This window comes from Geotrypetes seraphini, chromosome 9 (genome assembly GCF_902459505.1).
Source record: "Geotrypetes seraphini chromosome 9, aGeoSer1.1, whole genome shotgun sequence".
Lineage (NCBI taxonomy): Eukaryota > Metazoa > Chordata > Amphibia > Gymnophiona > Dermophiidae > Geotrypetes > Geotrypetes seraphini.
In genome coordinates, this window is record NC_047092.1 from 76,706,326 (window position 1) to 76,727,579 (window position 21,254).

The window sequence follows — 21,254 nt, forward strand, 5'->3', positions numbered from 1 at the left end:
GGGAACTCCACTATTTACCCTTCTCCATTGAGAAAGTTGACCATTTAAACCTACCCTCCATTTTCTATTTTTCAACCAGTTTTTAATCTATAATAAGACATCACCTCCTATCCCATGACTTTCTAATTTCTTCATCAGTCTTTCATGAGGTACTTTGTCAAATGCCTTTTGAAAATCCAAATACACAGGATCAACCAGCTCACCTTTACCCATATGTTTATTCACCTTTTCAAAGAAATGCAGTAGCTTGGTGAGGCAAGATTTAAAATCATAATTTATTTAAAATTTGTTATACCATTTATCATACTTCTAAGCGGTGTCCAAAGTATAAAATAACCAAAAAACAGGAGAATTGCAAACTAATAATATAAAACTAAAAGGACAGGACATTACAGACATATTGGAGACAAAGGGATATGGGAGGAAAAGCAATGTTACTTACCGTAACAGTTGTTATCCAGGGACAGCAGGCAGCTATTCTCACTAGTGGGTGATGTCATCCGACAGAGCCCCGATACGGACATCTTGAAAGCATGTCTTGCTTGAAGAAACTTAGAAGTTTCGAGATGCCCGCACCGCGCATGCGCCAGTGCCTTCCCACCCGATGTACCGGGCGTGTCTCCTCAGTTCAGGTAGCTAGCCTGAGAAGCCAACCCAGGGGAGGTGGGTGGGACGTGAGAATAGCTGCCTGCTGTCCCTGGATAACAACTGTTACGGTAAGTAACATTGCTTTATCCCAGGACAAGCAGGCAGGTATTCTCACTAGTGGGTGACCTCCAAGCTAACCCCAATGGGATGGTGGGAGAGTTGGCAACTTAAGAGAACAAATTTTGTAATACAGTTTGGCCAAACTGTCCATCCCGTCTGGAGAAAGTATCCAGACAATAATGAGAGGTGAATGTATGAACCGAGGACCAAGTGGCAGCCTTACAAATCTCCTCAATCGGTGTCGATCTGAGGAAGGCTACAGAGGCTGCCATTGCTCTGACCTTGTGGGCTGTGACCTTACAAGGAAGGGATAATCCAGCCTGGGCATAGCAGGAAGAGATACAAGCCGCCATCCAGTTAGAGATGGTGCGCTTCGATACAGGTCGTCCCAACTTGTTTGGATCAAAGGAGACGAAAAGTTGAGGTGCAGTTCTGTGTGGCTTTGTGCGATCCAAGTAGAAAGCCAGAGCACGTTTACAGTCCAGAGTGTGCAAAGCAGATTCTCCAGGATGAGAATGAGGCTTTGGAAAAAACACTGGAAGCACGATGGATTGATTGATGTGAAATTCAGAGACCACTTTAGGTAAGAATTTTGGATGAGTACGGAGAACCACCTTGTCATGATGGAATACAGTGAAGGGTGGATCTGCCACTAGGGCCTGAAGCTCACTGACTCGGCGAGCTGACGTGAGGGCCACCAGGAAAACCACCTTCCAGGTGAGATACTTAAGTGGAGCCGTTTTGAGAGGTTCAAACGGAGGCTTCATCAGATGAGACAGGACTACATTGAGATCCCAAACCACAGGAGGAGGTTTGATAGGAGGATTGACATGAAAAAGACCTTTCATAAATTTGGAAACCACAGGATGAGCAGACAAAGGTTTCCCTTGTAGAGGCTGATGGAAAGCCGCAATAGCACTCAGGTGGACTCGTATAGAGGTAGACTTGAGACCAGACTGGGACAGGTGTAGAAGATAGTCCAATACAGACGATAGAGAAGCTTTCTGAGGTTCTGTAGCATTGGAAATACACCAAGTCGAGAATCTAGTCCATTTTTGGGAATAGCATTGATGAGTAGCAGGCTTCCTGGAAGCCTCCAAGACCTCCCTCACAGCTTGAGAGAACTGGTGAGGGGTTATGTTGAAAGGAACCAAGCTGTCAGGTGGAGAGACTGCAGGTTGGGATGAAGCAGTGAACCTTGATGTTGAGTAAGCAGTGAAGGAAATACTGGAAGAAGTATTGGCTCCCTGCTGCTGAGTTGAAGTAGAAGGGAGAACCAAGGTTGTCTGGGCCACCGAGGAGCAATCAGGATCATGGTGGCATGGTCTGATCTTAACTTGACCAGAGTCTTCTGAATGAGAGGAAAAGGAGGAAACGCATAAAGGAAGCGATTCCCCCACTCCAGTAGAAAGGCGTCTGCCTCGAGGCGGAGAGGAGTGTAGATCCTGGAGCAAAACTGAGGCAGTTTGAAGTTGTGGGGCGCTGCAAAGAGGTCTATCTGAGGCGTTCCCCACTGAGCGAAGATCTGATGAAGGGGTTTGGAATGGAGCGTCCATTCGTGAGGTTGGAGAAGACGACTCAATTTGTCTGCCAAGACGTTGTCCTTCCCCTGAATGTAGACAGCTCTGAGGAAGGTGTTGTGGCGAACCGCCCAATCCCAGACTCGAAGAGCTTCCTGACAAAGAGGGGCCGAGCCCGTGCCCCCTTGTTTGTTGACATAATACATGGCGACCTGATTGTCTGTGCGAATAAGGATCACCATGTCGTGAAGCAGATGCTGAAAGGCTTGGAGAGCATTGAAGATGGCTCTGAGCTCCAGAAGATTGATTTGATGGAGTCGTTCTGCACTGGTCCAGAACCCCTGAGTGCGAAGACCATCCAGATGGGCCCCCCATGCATAGTTCGATGAATCGGTCGTGAGAACCTTCTGGTGGGGAGGAGAGTGAAACAGCAAACCTCTGGATAGATTCGAAGAGGTCATCCACCAGAGAAGAGACTGCCGTAGAGCAGGAGTGACGATAATGTGACGGGACAACGGGTCGGACACCTGAGTCCACTGAGATGCCAGGGTCCATTGAGGAATCCTGAGATGTAGTCTGGCAAAAGGCGTCACATGAACTGTAGATGCCATGTGGCCCAAGAGGACCATCATGTGTCTCGCCGAGATGGACTGGCGAGAAGACACCGACTGGCAGAGTAGAAGGAGAGCATCCATGCGTTGAGGAGGAAGGAATGCTCGAAGTTGAATGGTATCCAGAACAGCCCCGATAAAGGGGAGACACTGGGTGGGCTGAAGATGTGATTTGGGGAAGTTGATCTCGAAGCCCAAGCTCTGCAGGAAACAAATTGTAGTCAAGGTCGCCGAAATGACCTCTGGGGCCGAAGGTGCCTTGATGAGCCAGTCGTCGAGGTATGGAAACACCTGGAGACCCATGTTCCGGAGTGCAGCGGCCACCACCACCAGACACTTCGTGAAGACTCTGGGAGACGAGGAAAGGCCGAATGGAAGCACTCGATACTGCAGATGGAGATGTCCCACCCGAAATCTGAGAAACTTGCGGGAGGCCGGATGTATCGGGATGTGAGTGTAGGCCTCCTTGAGATCCAGAGAGCATAACCAATCGTTCTGCTCGAGTAGGGGGTAAAGAGAAGCAAGGGTCAGCATGCGGAACCGCTCCTTGACCAAAAACTTGTTGAGGACTCGAAGGTCCAAAATGGGACGCAGATCGCCCGTCTTCTTCGGAACCAAGAAATACCGGGAGTAGAACCCCCGGTTTTGCTGATCTACTGGCACCGGCTCGATGGCTCGAAGCCGAAGCAGAGCCTGCGCCTCCTGTAGAAGAAGAGCGGTCTGCATCGAGTTGGAAGGATACTCTCTTGGCGGGTGGTCCGGGGAGACCCGTTGGAAATGAAGAGAGTATCCCTCTCTTACGATGGTAAGGACCCAAAGGTCCGAGGTGATCGACTCCCATTGATGATAAAAATGGTGGAGTCGACCCCCGATGGGAAAAACAAGGGAAGACAGAACGTCGGTTATGCTCCCTGGAAGAGAGTCAAAAGGGCTGAGTGGCCTTGGGTGCAGCCGGCATCTGAGGCTTCTGCTGAGACTTCTGTGGAGGCTGCCTCTTCGCAGGCTGTCTCGCTAGGGGAGCCTGTCTTGGTTGATAACGCCTCTGGTAGATTTGAGGCGGTCTAGATGGACGAGACTGTTGAGGCTTAGGCTTAGGACGCAGAATGGATTGAAAAGACTTCTCGTGGTCCGAAAGCTTTTTAGTAACAGTCTCGATAGACTCATCGATTAGATCCGCTCCCGCACAAGGCACATTAGCCAATCTGTCTTGGAGGTTCGGATCCATATCAATAGTGCGAAGCCAGGCCAGGCGACGCATGGCGACTGAGCAGGCCGCAGCACGTGCTGAGAGCTCGAAGGCATCGTAGGAGGATTGCATCAGTTGCAGCCGCAACTGGGACAGGGTTGCCACCACCTCCTCAAACTGGAAACGAGCTTCAGCATCGATGAAAGGGACGAACTTGCGGAGGACCGGCAAGAAGAAATCCAAATAGGAAGAGAAGAAAAAATTGTAATTGAGCACTCGAGTCGCCATCATCGAATTTTGGTAAACTCGTCTACCAAACTTGTCCATCGTTCTCCCCTCCCTGCCCGGAGGCACAGAAGCGTAGACCTGGGAAGGGTGAGAACGCTTGAGAGAAGACTCGACCAGCAGAGACTGATGAGAAAGTTGAGCTCCCTCAAACCCCTTGTGGTGAACGATGCGGTATCGAGCATCCAGCTTACTGGGAACCGCAGGGATAGAATACGGTGTCTCAAAACAGCGCATGAAAGTCTGGTCCAGCAATTTATGCAAAGGAAGCCGAAGAGTCTCCGCCGGAGGGTGAGGCAAATGCATCGTATCCAAATACTCTTTAGAATATTTAGATCCAGTATCCAAAGTCACATCTAAGTCATCCGCCATCTGTCGGAGAAAAGATGAGAAAGACAACTGGTCCGCCAAGGCCGGCCGCCGAGACGGACTAGACGAAGTGGAAGCCTCCGGGTCTAGGGAGAGCTGAGACCGGCATGGAGAATAAGAGGTAGATGGTTCCTCATACTCTGGTCCCTCCGGTTGGGAAACATCGGACGATGAGTATCCCAAACGTTGCATCTTTTTCTGTGGGGACACTTCCGAATGACGTGAGGAGTGTCGAGATGAATGACGAGAACGATGCCCCTCCCGGTGCCGGGATGGGGAGCGAGAACTTCTGTGCATCGCACGATCCCCCGAAGCCTCTAAGGAATGGATGGGGCTCGAAGCGGTGGATCGCAGAGGTGGCAAGGACGCGGACTCACGCAGCGCCACCCAAGTCTGGTATGGAGTGCGGAAGAACTCTTCCTGCGATGCAGTATGCCCAGGACTCCGAATATCAGGGACCATCCCAGCGCCCTGTTGCCTTGGAGGAGTAATGGGCTCTAAAGGTGGCATATCAGGAAGGGAAGCCCTCCTGGAGGCATCCGCCGCCCTCCGCCGATCCCCCTCGTCGAGCAGCGAGATCGAACGGCGAGGGGGAGGGGGAGGGGGCGGACCGCCCTCAGGGACCGGTGCTCAGACTTCACCCTGAATGTTGGCGATAAGCCGGGGTCCCATAGTATGCATAAGCTCGACAAACTGAGCTTCTAGCAGGGATCGAAGCGAAGCCGATATGGAGGGATCCGCACCGAAAGGGGGTCCTCCTGCACGGTCTTCGCGCTCCTTCGCGGCCAAGTGCTTCTGCTTAGTAGCTTTGGGCACCTTGATGACCACGGGAGGGACAGTGGAAGGCGGTACCTGAACCGAAGAGACAGAGGCAGGCGCCGCAGCGGAACTGGAAGCCGCAGCCGGTGTAAACGATGCTGGCTTCACGATGTTGGATGCGGAAGTCGTCGATGCAGGTTTCGAGCGGACCGGTGAAACCTCAGCAGATGTAGAAGCAGACAGATCCTTGGCAGTCTCCATCTTGAACATCGACTCCCAAAGTAAGCAACGCCGCTTGAACGAGCGCGCAGTGAGCGTGGAACAAGGCCTGCACGATTTCGGAACGTGGTCCGGACCAAGACACTGAAGGCAGCGTCGATGCGGGTCCGTCAACGAAATCGCACGCTGGCACTTGCTGCACTTTTTAAAACCGGTGATTGGCCGTGACATAGGCCGGAAAATCGACGCTGCAATGTCGAAAGAGGTAGGCCGCAGCCACGAGGCCGGGCCGGCCGAACCGCCGGAAGAAATAATTTTGAACTTTTTTTTTTTTTTTTTTTTAAATAAAGTAAAGTAAAGTTGAATTCAAAGAAATAAACCAAAACGCGGGTAAAGAAGGCAAAGAAAAACTGAAATTCAGTCAGCGCAGATTGAAGATAACTTCTCAGCTCCGCGGAAAGAAAAGAACTGAGGAGACACGCCCGGTACATCGGGCGGGAAGGCACTGGCGCATGCGCGGTGCGGGCATCTCGAAACTTCTAAGTTTCTTCAAGCAAGACATGCTTTCAAGATGTCCGTATCGGGGCTCTGTCGGATGACATCACCCACTAGTGAGAATACCTGCCTGCTTGTCCTGGGATAATCCATAGAATATATAGAATAGTAAGACGTTCAAGGGAAGTACAATAGGAAGAGAGGATCTTGTTTAAGCAGTAACTGAGGGGGTTTATTTTTTGTTTTGAGGTTTTTTTGTATTTTTTTTAGTTTTTTAATCTGGACTAGCCTAGAAGAGAAATTTTCAGATTTCAAAACCATCAGTGAATAGGAAGGTTTTGATTTTAGATTTCAAGAGGTTTAATTGGTTTTCTTCTCTTATATATGTTGGAATAGAGTTCCAGAGTGTGGGAGCTGTTACTGAAAAGACAGAAGATTGGGTTGTATCATACTTTATGTGGAGAAGAGAGGGTATTGTAAGTAAATGTTGGGATTGCGATCTTAATAACCTGGATGGTGTGTAGGGGATTAATAGTCAGTTTATAAAGTCAGGGGAGTTTGTTTTTAAGGTCTTAAATGTAAGGAGTAGTATTTTATATGTAATTCAATATGAAATGGGAAGCCAGTATGCTTTTATAAGTAGTGGAGTTACAAGGTCATATTTTTTTGCTTTTATTATGTGTATGGTTCTTTGTAGTTTTTAAGAGTAGCCGGGGTTCTGTCATGTCGCCATTTCCTTTCAAGGGATCTTGACTAAATCCATGCTGGCTTTCTCTCAATCCATGCTTATGTATATGTGCTGTCATTTTGTTCCTTATAATAGTCTCTACCATTTAGCCGAGCCCCAGCATCAGACTTGGTCTATAATTTCCCAGATCACCTCTGGAACCCTTTTCAGAAATCGGTGTCAAATTGGCCACCCTCCAGTCTTCTGGTACTATGTTAGATTTTAAAGAAAAAGTACAAATTACTGACAGTAGCTCTGCAAGTTCATTTTTCAATTCTATCAGCACTCCGAGATGTATACCATCAAATTCAGGTGATTCACTACTGCTCATTTTGTCAAATTGACCTATTACATCTTCCAGTGTTATTGAGATTTGTTTTGAGTTTCTCTATTTCATCAGCACTGAATACTATTTCTGCCACCAGTATCGCCCCCACATCTTCCTCAGTAAAGACCGAAGAAAAGAATTAATTTAATCTTTCCATTATGGCCTTGTCTTCCCTGAGATCCCCTTTTACCCCTCAGTAGTCTAGTAGCCCAAAATGATTTTTTTCCCAGCTTCTTGCTTTTAACATACCTAAAAAAGTTTTTATTGTGTTTTTGCTTCCAGTATAATCTTCTTTTCAAGGTTTCTCTCTGCATTCCTTATTAGAACCTTGCATTTGACTTGCCATTCCTTGTGCTGTTTATAATTATTGTCAATCAGATCTTTCTTCCACTTTTTGAAGGATTCTCTTTTAGCTCTAATAGCTTCCTTCACCTCACTCGTTAACCATGCCGACTGCCATTTGGTCTTCCTTCCTCCTTTTTTAATACATGAAATATATAGTCTGGACTTCCAGGTAGGGTAAGAAACATAGAAACATGATGGCAGATAAAGGTCAAATTGCTCATCCAGTCTGCCCATCTCTCTAAGAGATCCCAAGGACTACGATATAGTTTTATTTCCCTAACTACATTTGTATAGACGATGCTGTTTCTCACATTTTAGAATCTTAGATTCTAAGTACCCAGTGTGATGGTGATAACAATAAAGGCAATAAGAAAGATTTCTGCCTAGAGGAGACATATTCAAACTATAGTGAAGACATTGCCTGGAGATACACCATGCTCTACTGTGAAGCCTAATTAATGGGAATTAAGGTAAATTACATGGTGCTTAAAACCCTTGTCTATTATAATATGTTCTTTTGATAAAAGAGTGGACAGGTTTATGGATACCTTAGCAGAGTTTTGGGTATCATGGTTACTTATTTCTTCATCTTTACAGGTTCTGAGATGTCCAAACAGCTTAATCCTTATATGGACACTGTGTCCATGATCCCAGAATGTGCTTTTCCTGTCTTGTAAATAGCACTTGAGCTGATGTACCTTTTTACAGATTGGTACCACACCTTTGACTCATTTAATGTTCCAAGTTTATTTAAAGCTTACTATCTATCAAGGCTTATCAAAAAATCTAACAAGCATTACACTGGGATCAAGTAAGGCTGAAGAGATTTGTCATCATTTGGTGATCTCTATACTTATGTGTTCCACCTGGTTTTGAATGCTATCACTACTAAGAGTAATTTTATGAGGGGGGTTTCCCCTCATATATAAAACATTTTATACATAGTGAAGGGCAATTCTAAAATTGCCTTAGTTTACAGTACTTTTATGACAGTAAGTGCTACTGACACATAGTATGTACTTTTATGTAGCATACACATAGGGATTCCTGGGTGTATAGGTTGGGCAGAGAAGAGGTAGAGCTGTAAGATATGCAGAAGTGTTTAAAAATTGAAGTTTAGCTGCACAAACTTAGGAGGACCATTTGTGCCTGACTCAGAGCATGTGTAAATCTCCACATCACATAATTTTATGATGGCACACAAGTTCATAGGTTGCCTTTATAAAGCAGGTGCAAACTATGCACCTATGTTCTTTCACAGCCTAGAGACAATCTACAGTACTAACACATTATCCCCATAAAAAGTCAATTAGGCATGTACTTAATTAATCACTAGGCTCACTTCACATATTCTACAGCTGGAAATTAAGAACAAAAGTACCTAGGTTATGTATTCTCAACAATAATCTGCAAAGCTGTGCTAGTACTAACCTAGTAGACTCAAGACCTGTTTCTGAAAACTTTCTCTGATTTTTGGTAGGGTTGCTTTGCTGCCATTACCTAGATTTAGCTTGAACTCTGATTTTAATCCTCCAAGGAAAGTAGCAACAGTCACACTTCTTCCTTTGAAATGGTTCAACTCTTGTGACCACGTACCTACAACATTTCATTTCACAGTTGTTACCAGTTCCTAGTAGAAAGAGGCAATTAAGTATATCCCCTTACAGTAGCTAATTAATATGACACCTTGACTTTTTATTTCTTCAGTTTGGGGACTTATTCTCCATGTACAGCAGTTCTAGAATCCCAGAAATGAAACAGGATAGATATCGGTTTTAGCAAGATTTTTCCAACACCTTGCCTTTATAATCTTTTGTCTCAAGAGATGGAGCTACCAAGGAAGTCTTTTCTAGATAAGAACATAAGGACAGCCATCTCCGGATCAGACCTTCGGTCCATCAAGTCCGGCGATATCCCATTGTCTTGTAACATAAATTCCTGCTTCAACTACTGAAAATGTACATTTTAGCTACCTGTGTGTTCACCAAGCTCTGGTCATTCTTCTGAGACCAACTAAAAATAATCACTTAGGACACAATGGTATAGAAACAGAGAAAATCATGGCAGATAAAGACCTATCTAGTCTACCCATCCATATTAACTACTAATATCTACTATCTTTCCCTTAGAGATCCTTTATGCTTGAACCATGCTTTTCTGAATTCAAATACAGTCATAGTCTCCACCACCTTTACTGGGAGGCTGTTCCATGCATCACCACCCTTTCAATATAAAGTAGTATATCCTTAGTCCTAAGTGTGTCTTTCACCTTCTTCTTATACACACTTGTTCTAGAGCTCCAAGTTTTATTACAAATTATTATACCACCTAAAAAAATGGTTTAAGTGATTATCATCAATCATATATATAAAATTTTAAAATTTAAGGGAAACATTATTAGGACTGAGCATTAACAAGATAAAGAAACAATCAGGGAAGAGGGGAGAAATATAATATATAATAGGAAAGAAGAGCATAAAAGGTTAGGACAGGAGGGGAAAGGGAGGATGCTCTTCTTTCAGTTGTTTCATTCCATGGGAGAGGGTTATGTATTGTAGGCATCTTTAAATAAGAAAGTTTTAAAGTTTATTTAAATCTGTCGCTATGGGTCTCTTCACACAAATGCAGGGGTAATGAGTTCCAGAGAGTTGGTGCTGTAACAGAGCATATTTTTTTTCTGATGGAGTCATAGAATGTGTAAAGTCTGTCAATGAAGGATGGGGTGTGTGTAACTTTAGTTTTAAATGTAAGTAGTAGAATTTCATGCACTTTCATTCCAGAGTTTCCTTTCAATTAAAAGAGGCTCGTCTCCTATGCAATTATGCAATAGAGGTATTTAAATATCTCCATCATAATTCTACTCTCTCATCTTTCTTCCAAAGTATGTATTTAGAATCTTTAACTCTGCCTCCATATGCTTTATGATAAAGACTAGTGACCATTCCAATAGTCATCCTCTGGACAACTTTATCCTATTTGCATCACTTCTTTTGACTTGTCTAAGCAATATTTTTGCTGTTTTTTGTAGGGGTGTCTACTATGAAGTCTTCTAACAGGTTGTTTTGAGCCCAAGCAGTCATTGTGGTGTAGCACCCTTCTCCCTCCTCCTTCTTTCTGTCCATCTTATCCTTCTCTTCCAATTACTTTTTCACCCAGAAACCTCCCACTTCAATCCCTACTTCGTGGGCAACTGCCAGCAGCTGAGGCTGGCCAAAGTGAAACATTTTTCCCCCATCACTGTATGACCTGTACTAGTTCTAAAACAGTGGTCTCAAACTTACGGCCCGGGGGCCACATGCAGCTGCCAGGTACTATTTGAAGCCCTCGGTATGTTTATCATAATCACAAAAGTAAAATAAAACAGTTTTTTGATCATATGTCTCTTTAGCTATAAATTATAATATTATTATTAAGACAGCCAAAAGGAAAGATTTATAAAGCATAAAGAGTTTCACCTCATGCAAAGTTGTCATTTCTTTAATAAGCCATTAACTATTTTTTTCTGAGGCCCTCCAAGCACCTACAAATCCAAAATGTGGCCCTGCAAAGAGTTTGAGTTTGAGACCACTGTTCTAAAATATCCCAGGCTTGACTCTACACATAGGACTAATCTAATCTAATCTTCTATTTGTGAGTCGCAACATAACTATACAGGCTCAAGGCATCAGATCAAAGAGGAAGGGGAAAGAGGAAGGGGAAAGAGGAGGGGAAGAGGATGTGGAGAGATAAGAGGAGGGACTTAGACGTAGGGGATGTTATAGAGAAACTAAGATAGGGCTAGATTCACTAAGCAAACCGATCGTGTATCGCACGGTTTGCGCTCACTTTCCAACTACAGACCCCCATCCACACCCGATCCGATCTGCGCATGCAAATGAGCAAAAAGGCATGTAAATTTCTTAAAGCATCGATTCATGAAACCATTTCGTCCAAACCGACTAGCCTTTCCGATCCAAAAATTTCGACTGCTGAGGACCAGTCACTTTACATCTTCGCTGACTAGTCCTGCCTAGCAACTGCCGCATGGATGTTAAGAACCCCATTAAAAATATATATCTACCCCGCAAAAAATCCAAAATATATCTAAACTTTAAATACAGTAAGCCCTTGGAATGCAAGTAACTTGATTTGCAAGTGTTTTTCAAGACAAGCAAAACATTTTATTATATTTTAACTTGACATTCAAACAATGTCTTGTAATACAAGTACATACAGTATATACACATCACAACTGAACTGATGGCTCTTCTCTCTCTGATGCCGCAAGAGTGTAGTAACTGTTCTAAACAAGCAAAGTCTTACAATACGAGTACATATAGTATATACGTGTCACATCATCACAACTGAGACGATGGTTCTTCTCTCTCTGACGCTGCAAGAGTGGAGTGACTGTTCTAAACAAGCGAGGTCTTGCAATACAAGCACATATAATATTTTGTATTAATGTTTTTGGGTTGTGGAACAAATCGTCTGAGTTTCTATTATTTCCTATGGGGAAATTTGCTTTGATATATGAGTGCTTTGGATTACAAGCATGCTTCTGGAACAAATTATGCCCGCAAACCAAGGTTTTACTGTATATGTAAACTTTCATGTACATAAGCGTTAGAAATATATATATTTTTTTTTTTTGGAATGCGCATAGAGAGCACGGGAGTGAATCTTGGATTTGTAATGTGCATGGCGAGAAAATCACAGATTAACCCCCCATGCTCTCCTTGAGCATTGTACATTTCATATATCAATGCCACATTTAAAAAAAAAAAAAAATCAAAAATAACTTTTAAGGCCCAGCTATCCCTCCCCCCTCTTCCTTCCATATAGATTGTCACGTGCATCTGACATCACGGGATCGCCTTTGGTTGCTTTGTGCTTCATGACAGAAAGAGCTGCACAGCCTCCTGGGATTCATAAGCTTTATATAACAGCCCGTGATCCCAGCGCATTCAACTGCTGTTAACTGTTGTGCCTTCTAGCAACTTAACAGTTCTTTTCCTAAGAGAAATGGACGGCGCTAGTCAGCTACCCTATCTGCTTCTTTTGGAACCAGAGTATGCCGAGGAGAGGTTGGTAAAACTACAGTTCTTATTCTGCATTTTTATGACAACAATGCTTTGTGGTAGGCGCATTCGGAGCCCGCCAATGATGTCTGCGATTAAACCTCGCCACATTTCTATGCAGTGAAGTCCTAAAGAGCTAGTGCATGCGTTATGTGCTTCAAAACTAACAATGATACAGTGCGCATGCACGTTGATCGATGTTACAGCAAGACGTGTGCACGAATGGGGGCATGTTTATGATTTGATTATTTGCATGGACAAGCTTTACTGAATCAATCATCCAGAATGACTCAGAAATGGATAGGACACGAATAGGATCGATTTGTGGACTTTAGTCAATCTAGCCTATAGTTAGTTGTCAAAAAGGTGAGTCTTCAGGTTTTTTCTGAATCTAGTATAGTTTGTCTCTTTCCTGATAGCATTTGGTAGGTCATTCCAGATTTTTACACCCAGATAGGTTAGCATAGAGTGGAAAATTAGTTTGTAGTGGAGGTATTTTGTGGATGGTAGGTTTAGTTGGACTCTGTTAAGGATTCTTTTTGATGTCGACCAAACATTAGAGAATAATTGGATGAGAGGGGCTGCTGACCTTCCGTATAGGATCTGGTGTAGGATACATGATGATTCAAAGATTATTTGGGATGATATTGGGAGACAATGTAGTTGCCTGATGAAAGTTGTAATTGACTCAAATTTCTTTAATTTGTAGATTAGTATAACGGCTGTGTTCTGAATGAGTTGTAGTTTGTGGATAAGAGCGATGTTGATGCCAAGGTAGGGGGGTTGCAATAGTCCAGTTGGGGTAGGAACATCATCTGAACAATCAGAGCAAAGTGATGTGGGTAGAAGCATGGTCTTGTGAGTCGTAGTTGATGCATAGTGTAGATGGTCTTTTTCCGAAGGTTAGATATTTGTGGTTCCATTGTGAGAGTGTCGTCTAAGATGCAGCCTAGTACCTTGGTGGATTTTTCCATTATGAGAGTGATACTTGATGAAAGAGTGAGGTTAGGTATGACATTATGTTGTGCGGTGCGGAAACCAATGGCTTTGGTCTTAGTGGCGTTCAGTTTCAACTTGCTGTTCGTTGCCCAGGTTTGAATTTTATCTATATTGTTTGAGATTTTTCTGGCAATATTGGGATGGTTATTGGTTATGGGGATGAGGAGGAGGAGGTCGCCGGCATACGACAATATAGTTTCAACTTCCATTTTGATGTGGCCTAGTGAGCTCATGAATAAATTGAATAGGATTGGGGATAATGGGGAGCCTCATGGGACACCACAGAATGCCTTCCAGGGGTTGGAGTATGATTCTTGCTTTTTGACCATGTATTCGTGATTTTGTAGGAAGTCTGCGAACCATTTCAATACAGTTCCTGTTATTCCGATTTACGAGAGTTTGGGTAGTAGCAATTGGTGGTCCACTGAGTCGAAGGCTGCGGAGATATCAAATTGGAGTAAAATGGCCCGATGACCCGAGCTTAGCTTAGACTATAATTACTATAGGCCTTTCCACAATTTCTATAGAAAAACATCTTAATACATTTGGTCCATAATGCCTGCATAAACAAAATAAAATTATAATGTCACTGTCTGGAGAACTCAATCATGGTATTATCTTTCTCACTTATAGATATTCAGGTCCTCGCTGCAGCTTATATTTGGTTACTTTATTCCTGTTTCCAATATGTCATCTCTGTTTGTAAAACTATATATCATAACTTGAAATTAATCTCTCATGCACATATGGGGGTGGGAGGAAAGGAAGGGGTGTCAGTTTTAATACTGCCCATGGTGTATGCTAGCCCAGTAGTAATTCGTACCTAGGGAACTCCAAGGGAGTTTTCATTTGAAAATGTGTGTGGTACACATACCACAAATACTTCTGCATCTGTATATCTTGTTCCTGATGCAGGTACAAAATCCTAGAATTGAAAAAGCACTCACTACACGTATGCATACTTCCCCTAATTTAATTTTGCTTACGTTTTTATGCAGGCAAAACCACATATTGTGTAAAACAATGCACATAATTTTACCTTTGGCGAGAAGGCAATTTTCAGAAAGCATTTTATGCAGATAAACCTGTTTACTTGCATAAAAACCTTATGGAAACTGCCATCTGTCCTTGTACTTAGGCATATTACCTTTGTTTGTCAATAAATACCATACACAAGAAGTATAAAAACAAAAATAATTTATTTTTACAAAACTATTTACAATAAAGATTAGGGACACAAAAAGCAAAATAAAGGGTAGGCCACAGGGAGACCTGTAAAACAGGTAATGGCAACCACAGTCTTTTGATTGTGCAATTGTCATGTTGGGCTTCCAACTTAATGAGAGTATACAATTTATAGGTAGAATCCTATGAATCATACACATTCACCAAGTGACCACTGAGCCAGCTCAAAGGTGATCTCGCCTTTAAGGGGTTGATGTTGCAGATGCTGAGGAACACGCAATCTGTTCCTGAGCAGTGGCTATCCGTTCCAGAATGATATTGAGAGTCCGCATCTCTCCAACTAGGCCCCTCATGTCTGTCCGCATGCTCCACACATGATGAAGGATCTGCTCCAGAACAGACCCACCAGATGTGTCAGAACTGGGTTCTGCTAGAGGAATTTCCTCATGACTCACCTGTGGCCAAAATGAGGATGGCCCTACGGGGGTATGTGAAGAGGAAGGGGGTGACCAGTGAGAAGTCTTGGGCAGCACATTCTGAGGAGGATTCTGTATTTGTCGACGGAAAAGAGTCTTCTGGGATAGCTGTCTCCGAGCTGGAAGTATCTATTAGAAGACAAAGATGGCCTGTTAAAAATCAAGTTAGAACAGAACTTAGACAGCTTTCTTTAGCTTCTCAAAAGTAGTATAGAGAGCCTTTATAAACCTTTGTAGACATCTCCTCTCTATTGTGAAAATCTTTCTAAGGTGTGGATATACACATGGAAAGCAAATTTCACATTAAGGATAGCTAATGTTTACAGAACATTTTGTTACTTATAAAGTTCTAATGCTTTAATATCCTGAAAAAATCATCAAAACACTGTTTTGTGATTATTACCTGTAATTGTGAGATCTGGTCACAGCAGGGTTTGAACCAGGGCAGCTCAGGTCAGTAGCTCAGGAACAGACTAAAGCCCCAGGGGAAAAGATCTCATCGACAGCATCTGTTGGATTGATTGGAAGATTAGAGTTGTCCAGAAAAAAGTTAAAATTGGAGAAACAATATTAATTGAAGCTTTTCCCATGAATTTGTATGTGCTTGATCACAAAATATGTTTTGTACAATTTTTAAGGTCCATCCTAAGGTCACTCAAAGCCAATGAATATAAGCATCACCAAAATCCACTTTTTCCTTTAAAATCAGATGATTATTTTGCCCTAAACAGGTGATAATGCCATCATTATGCTAAGGACAAGATTAAATGTGTAACTATAACTAAATCTGACATTAGATATATGTGAAAGAATTTCTGGGATACGTCGTCATACAGAAATCAAACAAATTCTATAGGACATTGCTTCAAAGTTGTTGAACACACCAGGGCCTGAACAGTTTCGTAGGGGGCAAGCTGATTTTCAAGCAGGTAAACCAAATCAAGTCACTGGGAAACTTGGTTGCACCTGAATCACATTTCCTGTTTCACACCAATGAATGGTTGGCAAAGCCAATGAACGGGTGGTCTGAAGATCCAAACTTTCATACTGATGAACAGTTTGTCAACACAGTGAAGGTGGTTAACGACACAGCCAAGTGAGGTGTTAAACTGACAACTGACTTTGTCACTGGCATCACCACACACGCCCAGTGCAGCCTGAGGCCGTTGCAAGGAGTTGAACAACATCACAGGCTCTATCTTATCTCAAGAAGACATTGAATGATTGAGTGTTTGGATCACCATTGGTAGATGACTATACCAAAGTGTATGGGTTTAGCTATTAGCTAAGTACAGTCAACCTCGGTTTGCGAGTACCACAGTTTGCGAGTGTTTTGCAAGACGAGCAAAACATTTTTGCAAATCGTGACTCGCAAACTGAGTGTTGACTCGATTTGTGAGTCCCCCACCCGCAAACTGGCATCGCCTCCCCCTACTGTGAACGCCGCCCCCCTCTCCCCCCGCTAATTGACATTGCCCCACCTCGTGAACATCCAAACTGAAACCTTACCCCCTTCTGGCACCAGCATGCAGCACCAACCCACAGGAGGAGCTAGTGCCGGTGCCCAAAGATCGTGCTGCTTGTCGGACTGGGCCTTGAGCATCTGTGCATGCTCAAGGCTTTCTGGCTCTTGTTCTTTCTGAGAATCTCGGAGAGAGGCGGAAGCCAGAAGGCCTTGAGCATGCGCAGATGCTCAAGGCCCAGTCTGGCAAGCAGCACGATCTTCGGGCACCGGCACCTCCTGTGCGTTGGTGCTGTGTGCTGGTGCCAGATGGGGGTAAGGCTTCAGTTTGGGCGGGCGGGCGTTCACAAAAGGGGGGCCATGCTGGATCACGGGGGGGGGGGATGTGGAAGTGCAAAAGTGGCCTCAGGGGTGGGGTAGAGCAGTGCTGCAGGGGGGTGGAACCAATCAAGCGAGTTTCCCTTACTTCCTATGGGGAAACTCGCTTTGATATACAAGTAATTTGGTTTACAAGCATGCTTCTGGAACGAATTATGCTCGTAAACCAAGATTCCACTGTATGTTAAATTTCTGTTATTTTCCAAAACAAAGTAGATATTGAAGGTTCATTTAATAAAATAAAGCTAGATTTTTTTTTTTGCATAAAATGTCTTTTTTTCAATGTATAAAAGTTATAGCTATGTAATCAAGAAATTTGTTCCATTAAGCAAAAACAGCAAGTTTTAAGAAAAACAAAGGTTTATGTAATCAGTGGCTTTGAGTGACCCAAGGATGGACTTTAAAAGAAAAATGTAATTTTCTGATCAAGCACAATCAAATTCATAGGAAAACTTCAATTTGCACAGTTTACCCAACTTTAGTTTTTTCTGGACAATCCTATTGGAGGATCAATGAATAGGAGTTCCTGTGAACAGTTTTGTTCCCAGCAACAAGATGCTGAATTATACTGCTATGGAACTGCATTCTGTAAGAAATCTTTCTACCTGTGCCCTATACTTGGACCTGCCTGCTTGTGAACTCTCTTAAGATGTGGTTGAGGGCTAGAACCACTGATTTCTTGTTGCCATAACCAAAGCTCGCCTATATGTACTATTACTCAAACTAACCTGAAATTAAGTGTCCCTGATCCTTTTGAATCTTCTTCAGGAACCCATGAGTGTACTCAAGAGGACCTGATAGGGATGGCATGAAGTTCTCAGCAAAAACTAACGAAAGATTAGGTTCTTATCTTTGCTAATCTTCTTTCTTGTTAATTCTCCCTTTATTCCGGGACTAGTGGGTTTATGCATCTGTTGCAGCCAGGCCTCAGATGATTGAAGTCTTAACTCCTCCCTCTGCTAGAATATCCTGGAGCATGTCCCTTAGACACTAAGCAGCCAGGAACAGAAGATAATAAACAAGAGCGAGAGGGAAACGGGGAACTCCCCACCAAACAAATCAATTCTTCTCATATTAACATATGCAAAACAGCAACAATAGAAAACAGGTCATGAAACAATATAAATCTGAATAACAAAACCAGTGCTATAAAGAAAGACAGCTTGTACTGTTAGAAGGGGTCACTAAACCAGGGACCCTCGACCCCCCCCCCCCTATATCCAGTCAGATGGCACTCTTATAAAGGCTGGTCTGCAACTTAAATCCAGCTTACCAGTACTTCAAGCATGCATAGGGCAGGTTCCCGGAATAAAGGGAGGATTTACAAGAAAGAAGATTAGCAAAGGTAAGCACCTAATCTTTCTTTCTTGTGCAATCCCCCTTTATTCCGGGACCAGTGGGACATAACAGAGCAGTCCAGAAAACATCAAGGTGGGACTGATGAGCTTGCTGCTAACACCGAGGAATCAAAAGTGTCATCCTGCTTGACTGCCACATCAAACCTGCAAAACTTGGTGAAGGTGTACAAGGACCATAGCAGCCCTGCAAATCTTATCCAGAGACACCTCTGAAAAACCTCTGCCCAGGAAGAGGAACCCCTCTGGTAGAATGAACCCGCACCCTGATTCCACATCAGACAAATGAGGCACAAAGGAGACCTCAGACAAACCATGCCCCTTAGAAAATGGACCACGTCTGGATGAACCACCAACGATCCCCTCAAGGCAATAGGGCCCAGGCAGGACAAACCTGCAATCTGAACCCATAGGGAAGCCACTGCAAGGCCCTTTTTCAGGCCATACTGTAGAAACTACAGCACCCGAGGAACCGAGGGAGAAGAAGGATCCTCCTGTCGGCTGGTGCACCATGCTTGGTAGCACCACCAAGCTTTCGCATAGGCCGCCACCATGGACATCCATTTGGTGTGAAGCAACGTAGCTATCACAGCAGTAGAACAGCCCTGGGCCATCAAGGCCACTCGCTCAAGAGTCATGCTGTAAGACCAAAGCGGTCTAAGTCCTGCAGAGCAATCGGCCCCTGCAGAGTGATTGACCCCTGCATGAGGAGACAAGGGTAACAGGCTAACTGCAGCCCCAGCCCTGCTGGGACCCCACCAGGTTGGCATATCACAACTGCCCTGGCCAATCAGGAGCCAACAAGATTCGATGTAACAGATACCATAATATGTGCCACGGAGAGAAGGCATTAAAAAAGACCTTCCTGTAGTCAGGACTGCACCAGAGCGTCCAGGCTGTTGCTGCTGGCCTCTTGACGATGATTGTAAACCGATCAGCCTTCTTGTTCTCAGTGGTCATCATGAGGTCAAACACTGGTGCCCCCTCTTCAATGCACTATGCACTCGATTGCTATCCGGGAGAAACCACTCACTGAGGTCCAGTGTCTGGCAACTGAGAAAGTATGCCTGAACATTGTCCACGCCTGCCTCTTGATCTGTGGACAGTGCTACCAGGTGTCTTTCCGCCAAGCAAAAGAGCAACCGAGTCTCCACATTCGGGGAGGGATGCCTCGTGCCCTCTTGCCGGTTGACATAAGCTACCGCCTTGGCAATGTCAAAGAACAATTGTATAGCTCAATGACTGAGACGACCTTGGAAATGCAAGAGGGCCAGACTAATCACCCTTGGTTCCAGGCAATTGATCAACCACTTGCGCTCTCTGAGGGTGCGCACTGGCCCTGCACCGCAACAGACATATAGACTACAATCCTAGCTGGAGAGACTCGTGTTCGTAGACAGTCACTCAATCCAAAATCTGGAGCAGAAGACACCTGGTCTGTGACAGGGGATGCAACCACCACGCTATGCAGCAGCATGCCACCGCCATCCAAGGCAGGACGGCAAGCAATGGGTCCTGCTGCGGATTCCATCAGGACAACAGAGCCTCCTACAAGGCTGGGAGTTTGGCTCTGGCCCATAGAACTACATCAAATGTCGCCACCATGAGCCCCAGGACCTGGAGATACTACCAAGCTGTCAGGGTCTGAGTAAACAGAAGGTCTTTGATGACTTTCTAAATCTTCTCTTGATGGGATATTGGAATGAACACTTTTTCTGTCCTGTGTGAAAGCGGATCCCCAGGTATACCAAATCCTGGGTGGGCTCCAGGAAACTCTTCGGAAGGCTGATCACCCTGCCCAGACTCTGCAGCAAGTGAACCACCTGGATCCCCTCAGCCAGAGAGGGAGCTCTGATCAGCCAATCGTCCAGATACGAATTGGCCAGGACACCCATAGAGCAGAGATGCGGTGTCACTACCACCATCACCTTGGTGAAGGTTCTGGGCATCGTTGCCAATCCGAAGGGAAGAGTCACAAACAAAGTGCTGCTCCAGGACATGATACCGGAGAAACTGCCTGTGTGCCAGAAAAACAGGGACATGAAGATACGCCACCGTGAGATCAAGACAGGCCAGAAACTCCCCTGATGCCACTGAAGCAATGACTGCTTTGAGATCCAGGATAATGCTAAAATTGGGATTGGGTTTTGTATGTTCCAATTCGGATGTGGATAGCTTTTTTTTTTTGTTTCTTTCAGAAAATACAACTAAAACTTTTCTTTGAAGAATATCCTCCGTATGTTGATATATCTATAATGAAATTGGATTCCAAATGATGTCACTCTGGGGTTCTTAAACCATTTCTAGTAACATATAGAGATATGGTACTTCGAGATTTGGAAATTTTAGAAAAACATTATTATTGAGAGAAAAGGACATTTAACCTTACAAAATCTGAATTTTTAGCACTAAAAGAGCTTCAAAACAATAGCATCATAATTACTAAAGCGGACAAAGGAGGGGCGATCATTATACAAGACCGGGATAAATATCATGATGAAGTAGCCTATATGGAACTTGATATGGATCCTATAGAACATCTTAAACTAGAAATTAACGGACTCTTTTACAAAGCCGCGTTAGCGGCTGCACTGCACTAACAGCCCCGAAGCACACAGAGATTTAAATGGCTTTGGTGCTGTTGCCGCACGACAGCCACTAGCGCGGCTTTGTAAAAGAGGCCGTAAAAGTTTGGTTGAAGAAGGGATGAAGAGGAAAATGACTACAAAGAAAGAAGCAACCTTTTTGCGTGAAGAGCCTCCAAATACACCAAAAATTTACTTACTA

General features: G+C 44.1%; 1 protein-coding gene across 5 annotated transcripts in view; it reads right to left on the reverse strand.

Annotated features, from left to right (window-relative positions):
* HMGA2 (high mobility group AT-hook 2) overlaps positions 1–21,254 on the reverse strand; it is a 370,719-nt gene that overhangs the window by 287,479 nt on the left and 61,986 nt on the right. Inside the window, exons 4-5 of one of the 5 annotated variants that reach the window (XR_004540724.1) lie at positions 15,676–15,781; positions 15,278–15,401 (exon numbers count right to left, since the gene is read on the reverse strand). The exons of 3 other annotated variants lie outside the window; for them this stretch is intronic. Coding sequence is in view for 1 of the 2 variants with exons in the window: in XM_033959753.1 (XP_033815644.1) it covers positions 15,039–15,401 (363 nt within the window). In the remaining variant the exon portion in view is untranslated. Of the gene's footprint in view, positions 1–14,791; positions 15,402–15,675; positions 15,782–21,254 lie in introns of those variants that run through there. One more of the 5 variants, XM_033959753.1, reaches the window with a different exon arrangement.